The sequence below is a fragment of the Oncorhynchus tshawytscha genome, linkage group LG06, assembly GCF_018296145.1.
Source record: "Oncorhynchus tshawytscha isolate Ot180627B linkage group LG06, Otsh_v2.0, whole genome shotgun sequence".
Classification (NCBI taxonomy): Eukaryota; Metazoa; Chordata; class Actinopteri; order Salmoniformes; family Salmonidae; genus Oncorhynchus; species Oncorhynchus tshawytscha.
In genome coordinates, this window is record NC_056434.1 from 10,981,118 (window position 1) to 10,995,955 (window position 14,838).

The window sequence follows — 14,838 nt, forward strand, 5'->3', positions numbered from 1 at the left end:
GAGGAAGAAACCGGGCAGATGAAGGAGTCATCTGGCTACCAGGGTCTGATTGGGGACATACGTAAAAACATTAACTGGAACAAGGGAAGAGGTGAGAGACAGCAAAACACAAACGACCGGGAGATAAATGTGTCTCTTTGCAATGTCGTGTGGGAAGAGGGGGTGTGGGGGTGGGGGTGGGGTGGGGGGGGGGTAGTAGCAGCGCACCAGAGGAAGTAGGAACCAAAAGAAAGTAAAGCCCATTTCTGTCCCATAAAACTATTAAGGGAAATTGATCTATTTGCCATTCCCGGGAGAGGGTGGGAGGTGGGGTACTATGCTTAGATGACTTCATTATCAAATGGAAATTTATAAAAAATTAATTAAAAAAATGCCTCCAAAACCAACACGTGACACCCCCCCAAGGCCTTCTAACCAATGAGCCCTATAGCCTACTCACTTCATATCCTAATGAAGTTAAATGATTGTAGGAAAACAAAAAGACCTTAGGCGAGGTCGCCCCCTGTTAGAAAAATACTCCACGTTAGGGGAGCGCTAAAAATACCGCCATGCGACCTCACAGGCTCCGACCGTCATCCTTCACTAAATAGGTCTAGACTCTCCGTTACCCATTGATGGCTGTGCGTGATAAAGCAATCGTCTTTTAAAAACATCACAACGTGATTGTACAACCTATGTGAGAAAAATAGGATCACTAGAAAGTCCTGTGGCGCTCAGTTGGCAGAGCATACGAAAAATGTATGCATGCACATGTAAAGGACGAGTACCACTTCCTCCTGATTTTACATTTTAGGCTGAGGTGTAAGTTTCACATCCATGTTCTAGATGTGTGAGAGAGTAGAGAAACTGTGGGAAAATCCAGTTTACAACCGTTAATGAGTCTGCAGTAGTGTGCTGTACTGCCCATCCTCTGGTCTGCTGTAGTGTGCTGTACTGCCCATCCTCTTGTCTGCTGTAGTGTGCTGTACTGCCCATCCTCTGGTCTGCTGTAGTGTGCTGTACTGCCCGTCCTCTGGTCTGCTGTAGTGTGCTGTACTGCCCGTCCTCTGGTCTGCTGTAGTGTGCTGTACTGCCCGTCCTCTGTCTGCTGTAGTGTGCTGTACTGCCCGTGTCCTCTGGTCTGCTGTAGTGTGCTGTACTGCCCGTCCTCTGGTCTGCTGTAGTGTGCTGTACTGCCCGTCCTCTGGTCTGCTGTAGTGTGCTGTACTGCCCGTCCTCTGGTCTGCTGTAGTGTGCTGTACTGCCCGTCCTCTGGTCTGCTGTAGTGTGCTGTACTGCCCGTCCTCTGGTCTGCTGTAGTGTGCTGTACTGCCCGTCCTCTGGTCTGCTGTAGTGTGCTGTACTGCCCGTCCTCTGGTCTGCTGTAGTGTGCTGTACTGCCCGTCCTCTGGTCTGCTGTAGTGTGCTGTACTGCCCGTCCTCTGGTCTGCTGTAGTGTGCTGTACTGCCCGTCCTCTGGTCTGCTGTAGTGTGCTGTACTGCCCGTCCTCTGGTCTGCTGTAGTGTGCTGTACTGCCCGTCCTCTTGTCTGCTGTAGTGTGCTGTACTGCCCGTCCTCTGTCTGCTGTAGTGTGCTGTACTGCCCGTCCTCTGTCTGCTGTAGTGTGCTGTACTGCCCATCCTCTGGTCTGCTGTAGTGTGCTGTACTGCCCGTCCTCTGGTCTGCTGTAGTGTGCTGTACTGCCCGTCCTCTGGTCTGCTGTAGTGTGCTGTACTGCCCGTCCTCTGGTCTGCTGTAGTGTGCTGTACTGCCCGTCCTCTGGTCTGCTGTAGTGTGCTGTACTGCGTGTCCTCTGGTCTGCTGTAGTGTGCTGTACTGCGTGTCCTCTGGTCTGCTGTAGTGTGCTGTACTGCGTGTCCTCTGGTCTGCTGTAGTGTGCTGTACTGCGTGTCCTCTGGTCTGCTGTAGTGTGCTGTACTGCGTGTCCTCTGGTCTGCTGTAGTGTCCTGTACTGCCCGTCCTCTGGTCTGCTGTAGTGTGCTGTACTGCGTGTCCTCTGGTCTGCTGTAGTGTGCTGTACTGCCCGTCCTCTGGTCTGCTGTAGTGTGCTGTACTGCCCGTCCTCTGGTCTGCTGTAGTGTGCTGTACTGCCCGTCCTCTGGTCTGCTGTAGTGTGCTGTACTGCCCGTCCTCTGGTCTGCTGTAGTGTGCTGTACTGCCCGTCCTCTGGTCTGCTGTAGTGTGCTGTACTGCCCGTCCTCTGGTCTGCTGTAGTGTGCTGTACTGCCCGTCCTCTGGTCTGCTGTAGTGTGCTGTACTGCCCGTCCTCTGGTCTGCTGTAGTGTCCTGTACTGCCTGTCCTCTGGTCTGCTGTAGTGTGCTGTACTGCCCGTCCTCTGGTCTGCTGTAGTGTCCTGTACTGCCCGTCCTCTGGTCTGCTGTAGTGTGCTGTACTGCGTGTCCTCTGGTCTGCTGTAGTGTGCTGTACTGCCTGTCCTCTGGTCTGCTGTAGTGTGCTGTACTGCCTGTCCTCTGGTCTGCTGTAGTGTGCTGTACTGCCCGTCCTCTGGTCTGCTGTAGTGTGCTGTACTGCCTGTACTGCCTGTCCCCTGGTCTGCTGTAGTGTGCTGTACTGCCTGTACTGCCTGTCCCCTGGTCTGCTGTAGTGTGCTGTACTGCCTGTCTGCAGTGCCTTGTCTGCAGCAATGAGTGTGTCCATTCAGTTCAATATCCTTATATATTTGCATGTTTTATTTAACTAGGTAAGTCAGTTAAGAACAAATTCTTATTTACAATGACGGCCTAGGAACAGGGGCAGAACCTTGTCAGCTCGGGATTCGATCTGGAAACCTTTTGGTTACTGGCCCAACGCTCTAACCACTAGGCTACGTGCCACCCCAAATTACAGCTAGGCTAGAAACAGTTTCTGCCATTTGGTGGCTCACAGACACTCCCAGAGTGTAGAAAAACGTCATTTTGAGTTATTGAGCTAAACCGAGCGGATAGAGGAACTACTGAGGACAGCTCCTTAACGAATGCTAACATGTCCATGCATATGGCATAAGGAAACAGTCATCTGCATTCACACCTGCCACCAAAAGAAAAGAATGCAGGTTTACTGAGCATGTCTAACATAGGCGATACACAGGCACTCAAAGCAGTGAGGACAGACAGCTGCAATGAGGGGCTTTAGTGGTTGGCTAGGACAGGCATCTGCAATGAGGGGCTTTAGTGGTTGGCTAGGACAGGCATCTGCAATAAGGGGCTTTAGTGGTTGGCTAGGACAGGCATCTGCAATAAGGGGCTTTAGTGGTTGGCTAGGTCAAGCATCTGCAATAAGGGGCTTTAGTGGTTGGCTAAGACAGGCATCTGCAATAAGGGGCTTTAGTGGTTGGCTAGGACAGGCATCTGCAATAAGGGGCTTTAGTGGTTGGCTAGGACAGGCATCTGCAATAAGGGGCTTTAGTGGTTGGCTAAGACAGGCATCTGCAATAAGGGGCTTTAGTGGTTGGCTAGGACAGGCATCTGCAATAAGGGGCTTTAGTGGTTGGCTAGGACAGGCATCTGCAATAAGGGGCTTTAGTGGTTGGCTAAGACAGGCATCTGCAATAAGGGGCTTTAGTGGTTGGCTAGGACAGGCATCTGCAATAAGGGGCTTTAGTGGTTGGCTAGGACAGGCATCTGCAATAAGGGGCTTTAGTGGTTGGCTAGGACAGGCATCTGCAATAAGGGGCTTTAGTGGTTGGCTAAGACAGGCATCTGCAATAAGGGGCTTTAGTGGTTGGCTAGGACAGGCATCTGCAATAAGGGGCTATAGTGGTTGGCTAGGACAGGCATCTGCAATAAGGGGCTTTAGTGGTTGGCTAGGACAGGCATCTGCAATAAGGGGCTTTAGTGGTTGGCTAAGACAGGCATCTGCAATAAGGGGCTTTAGTGGTTGGCTAGGACAGGCATCTGCAATAAGGGGCTTTAGTGGTTGGCTAGGGCAGGCATCTGCAATAAGGGGCTTTAGTGGTTGGCTAGGACAGGCATCTGCAATAAGGGGCTTTAGTGGTTGGCTAAGACAGGCATCTGCAATAAGGGGCTTTAGTGGTTGGCTAGGACAGGCATCTGCAATAAGGGGCTTTAGTGGTTGGCTAGGACAGGCATCTGCAATAAGGGGCTTTAGTGGTTGGCTAGGACAGGCATCTGCAATAAGGGGCTTTAGTGGTTGGCTAAGACAGGCATCTGCAATAAGGGGCTTTAGTGGTTGGCTAGTCATTTCTATCCCTGCTATCATAAGCTCATTTCTAGTGAGGGCCACAGCCACCATACATTAACATATCAGTGTCGGTATTACCGCACAATGAGAAGTGAATTGACAATACTCTTTGTTTAAAGCCTACTCTAAGCCTGTAGCCAATGTTCCCTCAAAATGTTTTAATCACTGAGCAAAATTTCAGGTCTACTGCGCACACTTGAACGTTTTGAAAATTCTGTGGAACTTCCGGCGCGCATTTACTGTGAACACTGAGGCTGTACCCGCTTTAAGTTAAAACTAACAGTGGTCAATTAGCCTACGGTGGCTATTTGATCATAATGTAGGCCTACCATGAAAAACAACAGAGAAAATCCCATAACATTTTAACATGGAAATAGCTGTTCTATCATTCAGCCTACAGTAACAGCCAATGTGTGGTGTTCAATGTAGGCCTACATTCAATGAGAAAAACATGCAGGACTTGACATTAACCTGTTTATCCACTTGTCCTTCAGACAAGGAGGTGACTGAACATGTTTGATGGAAGAAACCATTTTCCAAAATAAAATGCATTATTAATCTCATTATTACAAAGAATCAGACAAATTATGCTACCCTCTGCCTATTGGCTATTTAGCTTATTCAAGTCGGTCTCAAAATACAACACTGCCCCTTTAAGACAAAACAAAACTCTTCACCTGACTGGCTTTTAAAAGATGTCTAGAAATGCACACATTTTGTGCTCTTGTAGGAAGCAATCACTCCCCTATTGCTGACTATTAATGATCTATAACTGGGCTAATAATTCACTAACTATCAAAGGATATGAACACACGTACACACGTCGCTACATGCAGCTCTCGCTTTGATCTCAAAAACAAGCGCATCTACTCACGACCACTCATGCTGTAAACGCAGTCCAGTTCAAAGTGAATGGCACAGATCCATATATAGCAATGGTTTATTAGTGATTATAAACTGGATGGTTTGAGCCCTGAATGCTTATTGGCTGACAGCCGTGGTATATCAGACCGTATACCACGGGTATGAAAAAACATGTATTTTTTACTGCTCTAATTACGTTGGTAACCTGTTTATAATAGCAATAGTACAATGGTATCTGGCCAATATACCACGGCTAAGGGCTGTATCCAGGCACTCTGCCTTGCGTAAAAACATCCCTTAGCATATTGGCCATACATCATACCCCCTCAGGCATTATTGTTTTAATTGGCCTACCGAAGCTCTGATTGGTTAAGGTGCACCGGTCTGTGTAGAGTACAGGCCTGAGTGGTGCCTGTCAACGCAATAGAATCCTACTCCGATGCGTTCTGCCTACAACAAACTCTCTTGCATAGTTAATTTGGTTTCGGTAGGTTGCATTGAAAGCGGCTAATTGCGTTGATTCGATCACAAGTCCCACAGTAAAGGGAAACGTTGATAGTGTTAAAGGGGAAATCTCTAGAACGTTCAATCTCGTGCTTCTCTGCATGGGCTGATATTTATTCTGCGAGGCAATCCCGGGGGGAGCTGTGCATGAGGGAAAATTGCCTGTAGCGCCCACACACCCGTGGAATGCACACACACACACACACAATAATAATACCGTAGCCTTCATCATCTTCAGAACTCCTCATCAAAGCCCATCAGCTCTAACCCAAACAAACAAGCGTACACAAACAAATATCACTACTCGGCGAGTTAATCATCTGCAATTCACTTTGATAGATGAAAGGGCAGAGAATTGGGTCTGCGGCTGTGTGGTGTGTGTGTCCAGTTCTGAGTCACCAACAGCCAGATGGAATGGAATCTTCTATTCAGTGTGATGAAAATTCTCTCACAACACCCAATGTTTTGGCCCATACTGAACTGTGAACTGTAATGTACTTTCTCACCTGAAGTATAGCCTAGATCAGTGTTTCTCAACTCCGGCCTTCGAGTATCTCCAATAACACACATTTTTGTTGTAGCCCCGGACAAACATATACAATTCAACTCATCAAGGGCTTGATGATAAGTTGACAAGTTGAATCAGATGTGCTTGTCCAAGGCTACGATAACAATGTGTTCACTCAAGGAGTTGAGAAACAATGACCTATCTAGATGACATATCCCTGTGTGCTAGTCAGGGAGGTAAGAGTGGAACAATGTTCAGATATGATGAAAAGCAGTTAGGCACATTACACTTCATAGCATTGTTGTACTACTACTAGAGCAGCATTGTACTACTGCTACTGATACTACTAGAGCAGCATTGTACTACTGCTACTGATACTACTAGAGCAGCATTGTACTACTGCTACTGATACTACTAGAGCAGCATTGTACTACTGCTACTGATACTACTAGAGCAGCATTGTACTACTGCTACTGATACTACTAGAGCAGCATTGTACTACTGCTACTGATACTACTAGAGCAGCATTGTACTACTGCTACTGATACTACTAGAGCAGCATTGTACTACTGCTACTGATACTAATACAGCAGCATTGTACTACTGCTACTGATACTACTAGAGCAGCATTGTACTACTGCTACTGATACTACTAGAGCAGCATTGTACTACTGCTACTGATACTAATACAGCAGCATTGTACTACTGCTACTGATACTAATACAGCAGCATTGTACTACAGCAGCATTGTACGACTGCTACTGATACTACTAGAGCAGCATTGTACTACCACTGATACTACTAGAGCAGCATTGTACTACCACTGATACTACTAGAGCAGCATTGTACTACCACTGATACTACTAGAGCAGCATTGTACTACCATTGATACTACTACAGCAGCATTGTACTACCGCTGATACTACTACAGCAGCATTGTACTACCGCTGATACTACTACAGCAGCATTGTACTACCGCTGATACTACTACAGCAGCATTGTACTACCGCTGATACTACTACAGCAGCATTGTACTACCGCTGATACTACTACAGCAGCATTGTACTACCGCTGATACTACTACAGCAGCATTGTACTACCGCTGATACTACTACAGCAGCATTGTACTACCGCTGATACTACTACAGCAGCATTGTACTACTGCTGATACTACTACAGCAGCATTGTACTACTGCACCATTGTACTACTGCTACTATTACAGTATTGTACAACTACTACAACATTGTACTACTACTAGAGCATTGTTGTACAACTACTACATTGTACTACTACTACAACAACATTGTACTACTACTACATTGTTGTACTACTACTACTACATTGTACTACTACTACTACATTGTACTACTACTACTACAAGTGGTTGAAAAAGTACCCAATTGTCATACTTAAGTAAAAATACCTTAATAGAAAATTACTCAAGTAAAAGTGAAAGTCACCTATTAAAATTCTACTTGAGTAAAAGTATTTAGTTTGAAATATAATTAAGTTTCAAAAGTAAAAGTACAAGTATAAATCATTTCAAATTCCTTATATTAAGCAAACTAGACCTAATTGTCTTTTTTACAGATAGCCAGGGGCACTCTGACACTTTGACATCCTTTACAAATGCAGCATGTACAGTGGCAAGAAAACAATGATGAACCCTTTGGAATTATCTGGATTTCTGCAAACAATGATGAACCCTTTGGAATTATCTGGATTTCTGCAAACAATGATGAACCCTTTGGAATTATCTGGATTTCTGCAAACAATGATGAACCCTTTGGAATTATCTGGATTTCTGCAAAACAATGATGAACCCTTTGGAATTATCTGGATTTCTGCAAAACAATGATGAACCCTTTGGAATTATCTGGATTTCTGCAAAACAATGATGAACCCTTTGGAATTATCTGGATTTCTGCAAACAATGATGAACCCTTTGGAATTATCTGGATTTCTGCAAAACAATGATGAACCCTTTGGAATTATCTGGATTTCTGCAAAACAATGATGAACCCTTTGGAATTATCTGGATTTCTGCAAAACAATGATGAACCCTTTGGAATTATCTGGAATTCTGCAAAACAATGATGAACCCTTTGGAATTATCTGGAATTCTGCAAAACAATGATGAACCCTTTGGAATTATCTGGAATTCTGCAAAAAAATGATGAACCCTTTGGAATTATCTGGAATTCTGCAAAAAAATGATGAACCCTTTGGAATTATCTGGATTTCTGCAAAAAATGTGGTCATAAAATTAGATCTGATCTTCATCTAAGTCACAACAGACAAACACAGTCTGCTTAAACTAATAACACACATTATTGTATTTTTCTTGTCTATATTGAATACATCATTTAAACATTCAGTGTAGGTTGGAAAAAAGTATGTGAACCCCCTAGGCTAATGACTTCTCCAAAAGCTAATTGGAGTCAGGAGTCAGCTAACCTGGAGTACAATCATTGAGACGAGATTGGAGATGTTGGTTAGAGCTGTCCTGCCCTTTAAAAGAACTCACACAATGAGTTTGCTATTCACAAGAAGAAGCATTGCCTGACGTGAACCAGGCCTCGAACAAAAGATCTCAGAAGACACACGATTAAGAATCGTTGACTTGCATAAAGCTGGAAAGGGTTACAAAAGTATCTGTAAAAGCCTTGATGTACATCAGTCCACAGTAAGACACATTAAATGGAGGAAGTTCAGCACTGTTGCTACTCTACCTATGAGTGGCCATCCTGCAAAGATGACTGCAAGAGCACAGAGCAGAATTCTCAATGAGGTTAAGAAGAATCCTAGTGTCAGCTAAAGAATTACAGAAATCTCTGGAGCATGCCAACATGTGAGGACACCACGGATGAAGCCACTGCTGTCCAAAAAAAACATTGCTGCACATCTAAAGTTCACAAAAGAGCATCTGGATGTTCCACAGCGCTACTGGCAAAATATTATGTGGACAGATGAAACTAAAGTGGAGTTGTTTGGAATGAACACACAACACTGTGTGTGGAGAAAAAAAGGCACAGCACACCAACATCAAAACCTCATCCCAACTGTAAAGTATGGGGATGGGAGCATCACGGTTTGGAGCGGCTTAGCTGCCTCAGGGCCTGGACAGCTTGCCATTATCGACGGGGGAAGATGAATTCCCAAGTTTATCAAGACATTTTTCAGGAGAATGTTAGGCTATCTGTCCGCCAATTGAAGCTCAACAGAAGTTGGGTGATGCAACAGGACAACGACCCAAAACACAGATATAAATCAACAATAGAATGGTTTCAACAGAAGAAAATACACCTTCTGGAGTGGCCCAGTCAGAGTCCTGACCTCAACCCGATTTAAAATGCTGTGGCATGACTTGGAGAGTGGTTCACACCAGACATCCTAAGAATATTGCTGAACTGAAACAGTTTTGTAAAGAGGAATGGTCCAAAATTCCTCCTGCAGGTCTGATCCTCAACTACAGAAAATGTTTGGTTGAGGTTATTGCTGCCAAAGGAGGGTCAACCAGTTATTAAATCCAAGGGTTCACATACTTTTCTCACCCTGCACTGTGAATGTTTACATGGTGTGTTCAATAAAGACATGAAAACGTATAATTGTTTGTGTGTTATTAGTTTAAGCAGACTGTGTTTGTCTATTGTTGTGACTTAGATGAAGATCAGATCAAATTTTATAACCAATTTATGCAGAAATACAGGTAATTCCAAAGGGTTCACATACTTTTTCTTGCCACTGTATTTAGTGAGTCCGTCAGATCAGAAGCAGTAGCGATGACCAGGGATGTTCTCTTGATAAGTGTGGGAATTAGACCATTTTCCTGTTCTGTTAAGCATTCAAAGTGTAAGTATTTTGGGTGTCAGGTAAAATGTATGGAGTAAAAAGTACCATTTTCTTTAGGAATGTATTGAAGTAAAAGCTGTCAAAAATATAAATTGTAAAGTACAGATACTCAAAAAAACAACTTAAGTAAAAATACTTGAAAGTATTTCACAGGTTGAAAAGCATTAAACATGTATGGCAATTTAGCTAGCTAGCTTGCAGTTGCTAGCTAGTTTGTCCTATTGAGTTGTTATTTTACCTGAAATGCACAAGGTCCTCTACTCCACCAATTAATCCACACATAAAACTGTCAACCGAATCAATTCTAGTCATCTCTCCTCCTTCCAGGCTTTTTCCCTCTTTGGGCTTTATATGCTGATTGGCATCTAACTTTCATAATAAGGTGTATTACCACAACCGACCGACCTCTGTTCATCTTTCAATCACCCACGTGGGTATAACCAATGAGGAGATGGCACATGGGTATCTGCTTCAATAAACCAATGAGGAGATGGGAGAGGCAGGACATGCACTGTGTTCAGCGTCACAAATAGAACTGACTTCTATTTTAGCGCTTGGCAACGCAGACTCTCGTTGGCGCGGTGTGAAACAACTAAAAACAGGGAGACCACAGCCATAATTAGTAGGTGTCAGCAGACAGATGTGTCAGCAAATAGAACCTCTTGAGCTCTAGTAGACAGGAGACTAGCAACAAGCCACACAGCCCAGTGACATTTCCAGCTCAAAGGACCATCTTTCCCTGTGGCATCAAGAGGAAGTGAATAGGGCTTGGCAGAAAGAGAGAACGACAGAAAGAGGGAGGTGCCCAAGCTGTTCTTTCTTTATTTCCCATTGCTCTGGCACTTTCAGGAGCCGTCTGTCAATGTGCTGACACAAAATGGAGGGCAAGCGGCAAAACCAACCAATGAATCTCTGAGATTCAGATAGAACTCTTGAGGGGGAGCTCCCTGGCCAGTGGATTGTGTTCAGAACTGAGAGGGGCAGGGAGCGGGCGGGTTAAATGAAAAACACCATCATACCAGCAGTATTTCTGTATTTTGAAAGTTCCATATCTTGAAAACTTGATTGCTAACAGGAAAAACATTTTTTGGGGTTATGTCAACAATGGACTAAATATTTCCTTTACATGCATCAAAGACTGTGTGGGAAATAGAGAGGGGCTTCCAGTGGCCCTGAGAGCAGCACGCTGAACTCACAACCTCAAATCTGACATGAGGCCAAGCAGAGACAGGGTGTGTGTGTGTGTGTGTGTGTCTGTGTGCACGCGCGTGTGTCGTGTGTCTGTGTGTGTGTGTGTGTCTGTGTGTGTCTGTCTGTGTGTGTCTGTCTGTGTGTGTCTGTCTGTGTGTGTCTGTCTGTGTTTTTTTTGTGTCCCCCTTACAGGTGAAAGGCCTGGTCCAAAAACTATTCACATCAGTTTGCCCTCCGGGAGATAAAGCCATGAAAGGAAAATGAAGCGGAACACAGGGAGAAACAGGCGATGTGAGACAGCTTAGAAAGACACAGGTTAACACACAAACACTGCACCCCAACGACCTCTTGCTCCAGGCCTAAAACAGTTTGTGTAAGCACTACACTGTGGAACTGGTATTCAAAGAATGAATTGCATGGTTGTGTAAGAGGATATGGGTAGCATGTGTGGTAGATGACCACACACCTGTAGGTTTAATCTTCGCTATAGTGCTGTGTGTTGGTAGGAGGCACTGGGGTTTCCATATGGTTTATTGTGCATTGACCCACCTGTGTTGCCATCTTGCCGTAGTCAATCCAACGCAGGGTGGCAAAGTTGGTGGACTCGGCGCAGTTGAAGCCGTGGTTGAATCCGGCGTGATAGCCATAAGGAAAGGTGACCATAAACTCGCCTTCTTCCTGAGTGATCTGGAGATAGCAAGAGTTCAAAGGTTAAATGCTCCTCTGTGATGTTGTGACAGAGTATCAAATCAACAGGATGCAGTCATATAATCTACATGTTACTTGTACACTGATCAATATTTTAAAATTCTGCTTCGGGTTTGGATGACTGACCCTGAATACAGTAAACAGTTGCATAAAAAGTTAAGTCAAACAACATTAAAATGTACATTAACTGACTGAGCATTAATGGTCAACAGAACCAGTGCAGTACAAGCAGTATGCAAACCTCATAAAATGTATCTATATTGCATAAGCAAACATTTTTGTTATTAAACCGGCTTTTGATGGGCAGAGATGAGCAAAACTATGCCAAAATGATGAAGTAATTTACATTTAAGGCAATGAAACTCTGCCTCGGATGGAAGGATTTGGCAAAAACAGGGTCTTCGCAACCCCTGAAACCCAGCCATGGGAACAAAAACAGATGCTTTCTCTTAATATCCACAATCATTAAGCACTGATGGGAAGGGTGATTTGCTTTTTTTTTTTTAAACTCACCCTTCCTTCCTCCCATCCAGCTTTCCCTCACTTGAGCTGCCTGGTGGCTACTTCTCCTAGAGAACCAGTCCCGGCGATACATGCGTAATTAGACGAGCCAGCAAGCATGGCACAAGAAATTAGCCAGTCCGTGCAAATTAAGATTTTCATTTGATTGCGTTTCGTTCCAAGGCAGAACTAGGGCCATCATTTACTGAGAGCTCGGGAGGGTGAAGACAGTTCACCGGAATTGTCTGCAGCTCTTGGAAATGAAGCCTGACAAATTATTTGGCGGTTTTTATTCTGACACTCCTAGTTTTCTGTGGCTGCTCCAACATTAAAATGTCTACTACTATTACGCGAGGTTCATTGGCAATCCCTGACAGAATTATTAAGTCACTAGATTTCTACAGCTGAACTTCAAATATGCTGTACGTTTTGGGCCCTTGATCTGAAGACCCTCTTCATCAAGTCACAGGTAGCCTAGTGGTTAGAGCGTTGGGCCAGTAACCGAAAGGTTGCTAGATCCAATCCCCGAGCTGACAAGATAAAAATCTGTCCTTCTGCCCCTGAACAAGGCAGGTAACCCACTGTTCCTAGGCTGTCATTGAAAATAAGAATTTGTTCTTAACTAGTTAAGTAAAAATAATAAAATAAAATGAGGAACAGATTCATTTAGCTTTAAATATAAACTAGTTAGGAGTACTTCTCATGATAGAGAGGAGTGAGGCACATAAACTCAAGACTAAAGGAAGTGGAGCGACGGGAGACTAAATTAAGTGGAGAGACGGGAGGCTAAAGGAAGTTGTTCGACGGGAGGCTAAAGGAAGTGGAGCGGCGGGAGACTAAAGGAAGTGGAGCGGCGGGAGGCTAAAGGAAGTGGAGCGACGGGAGACTAAAGGAAGTGGAGCGACGGGAGACTAAAGGAAGTGGAGCGACGGGAGACTAAAGGAAGTGGAGCGACGGGAGACTAAAGGAAGTGGAGCGACGGGAGACTAAAGGAAGTGGAGCGACGGGAGACTAAAGGAAGTGGAGCGACGGGAGACTAAAGGAAGTGGAGAGACTAAAGGAAGTGGAGCGACGGGAGACTAAAGGAAGTGGAGCGACGGGAGACTAAAGGAAGTGGAGCGACGGGAGACTAACGGGAGACTAAAGGAAGTGGAGCGACGGGAGACTAAAGGAAGTGGAGCGACGGGAGACTAAAGGAAGTGGAGCGACGGGAGACTAAAGGAAGTGGAGCGACGGGAGACTAAAGGAAGTGGAGCGACGGGAGACTAAAGGAAGTGGAGCGACGGGAGACTAAAGGAAGTGGAGCGACGGGAGACTAAAGGAAGTGGAGCGGTGGGAGACAAGCAGACAGCACGACAGAAGAAGTGAGGTGGTAAGACAGAGTAGATATCAAAGCCTGTTTTTGCTGATCTCATAGCTGCAATAAAGCCTGTGTTATTTTTTACACTCAAATCCAGGGAGAAGCTCTCGGTGTGCATCAGATAACGACACCCCGAAGGAACATGACAAAAAGGAAAAAGAGAAACACGACAACTGCAGACAGAGGAGAACTTTGTATGCCCGTATAAGAGAGACTTACACATTATTTCTTGTTTGAAATCTTAAATTTATTTTTGCACCATGACAGTTTCTACCTCCTACAATTATTACACACAGAAAAAAAATGTAGATGATGATTAATTTTCTATCACGGAAATGTAACTAAGACTCAATCCCAATCATAATTTACTGTGAAGTGAAGCTATGATCTTTAAGTAAAGACGCCATTAATCTCATTATCAACCTTGCAATACTGTGTGCTGTGTGTCCGTGTGCGTGTCTGCGCGGAGCGTCTGCCCGTGTGTGCGCGGAGCGTCTGCCCGTGTGTGCGCGGAGCGTCTGCCCGTGTGTGCGCGGAGCGTCTGCCCGTGTGTGCGCGGAGCGTCTGCCCGTGTGTGCGCGGAGCGTCTGCCCGTGTGTGCGCGGAGCGTCTGCCCGTGTGTGCGCGGAGCGTCTGCCCGTGTGTGCGCGGAGCGTCTGCCCGTGTGTGCGCGGAGCGCGTCTGCCCGTGTGTGCGCTGCCTGCCCGTGTGTGCGCGGAGCGTCTGCCCGTGTGTGTCTGCCCGTGTGTGCGCGGAGCGTCTGCCCGTGTGTGCGCGGAGCGTCTGCCCGTGTGTGCGCAGAGCGTCTGCCCGTGTGCAGGCCTGCATGTTCATGCACACTTTTGGAGTGTTCACGTCATCATCCTTCCCTCCATTCACTCCTCCCCCGTCATGCTGTCATCACTCCCAGAGGTTGGTTGGAGAGCAGCCACACCCACAACAACTTCAGCATGTCTACTGACCCAGACTCCATCATCTAAAAGTGCCATTAGCCTCCACTTCAGTCAGTGAAGGCAGGCTTTCATTCACCCCATTCATTTCTAACAGCGGTCGGTGCTAGTCACAAGGGTGTGTCCCCTATGAGCCCTGGTCAAAAGTAGTGCACTTTATAGGGAATAGTGTTCCATTTAGGAAGCACCCAAATCCT

The 14,838-nt window shown here is 45.5% G+C and overlaps 1 protein-coding gene across 5 annotated transcripts in view; it reads right to left on the bottom strand.

Annotated features, from left to right (window-relative positions):
• Positions 1 to 14,838, bottom strand: part of LOC112252020 (lysine-specific demethylase 4B-like) — an 85,095-nt gene that overhangs the window by 39,634 nt on the left and 30,623 nt on the right. For all 5 annotated transcript variants that reach the window (XM_042322953.1, XM_042322952.1, XM_042322954.1 and 2 more), the window contains exon 8: positions 11,672 to 11,809. In XM_042322953.1, the coding sequence (XP_042178887.1) occupies positions 11,672 to 11,809 (138 nt within the window). The remainder of the gene's footprint in view (positions 1 to 11,671; positions 11,810 to 14,838) is intronic.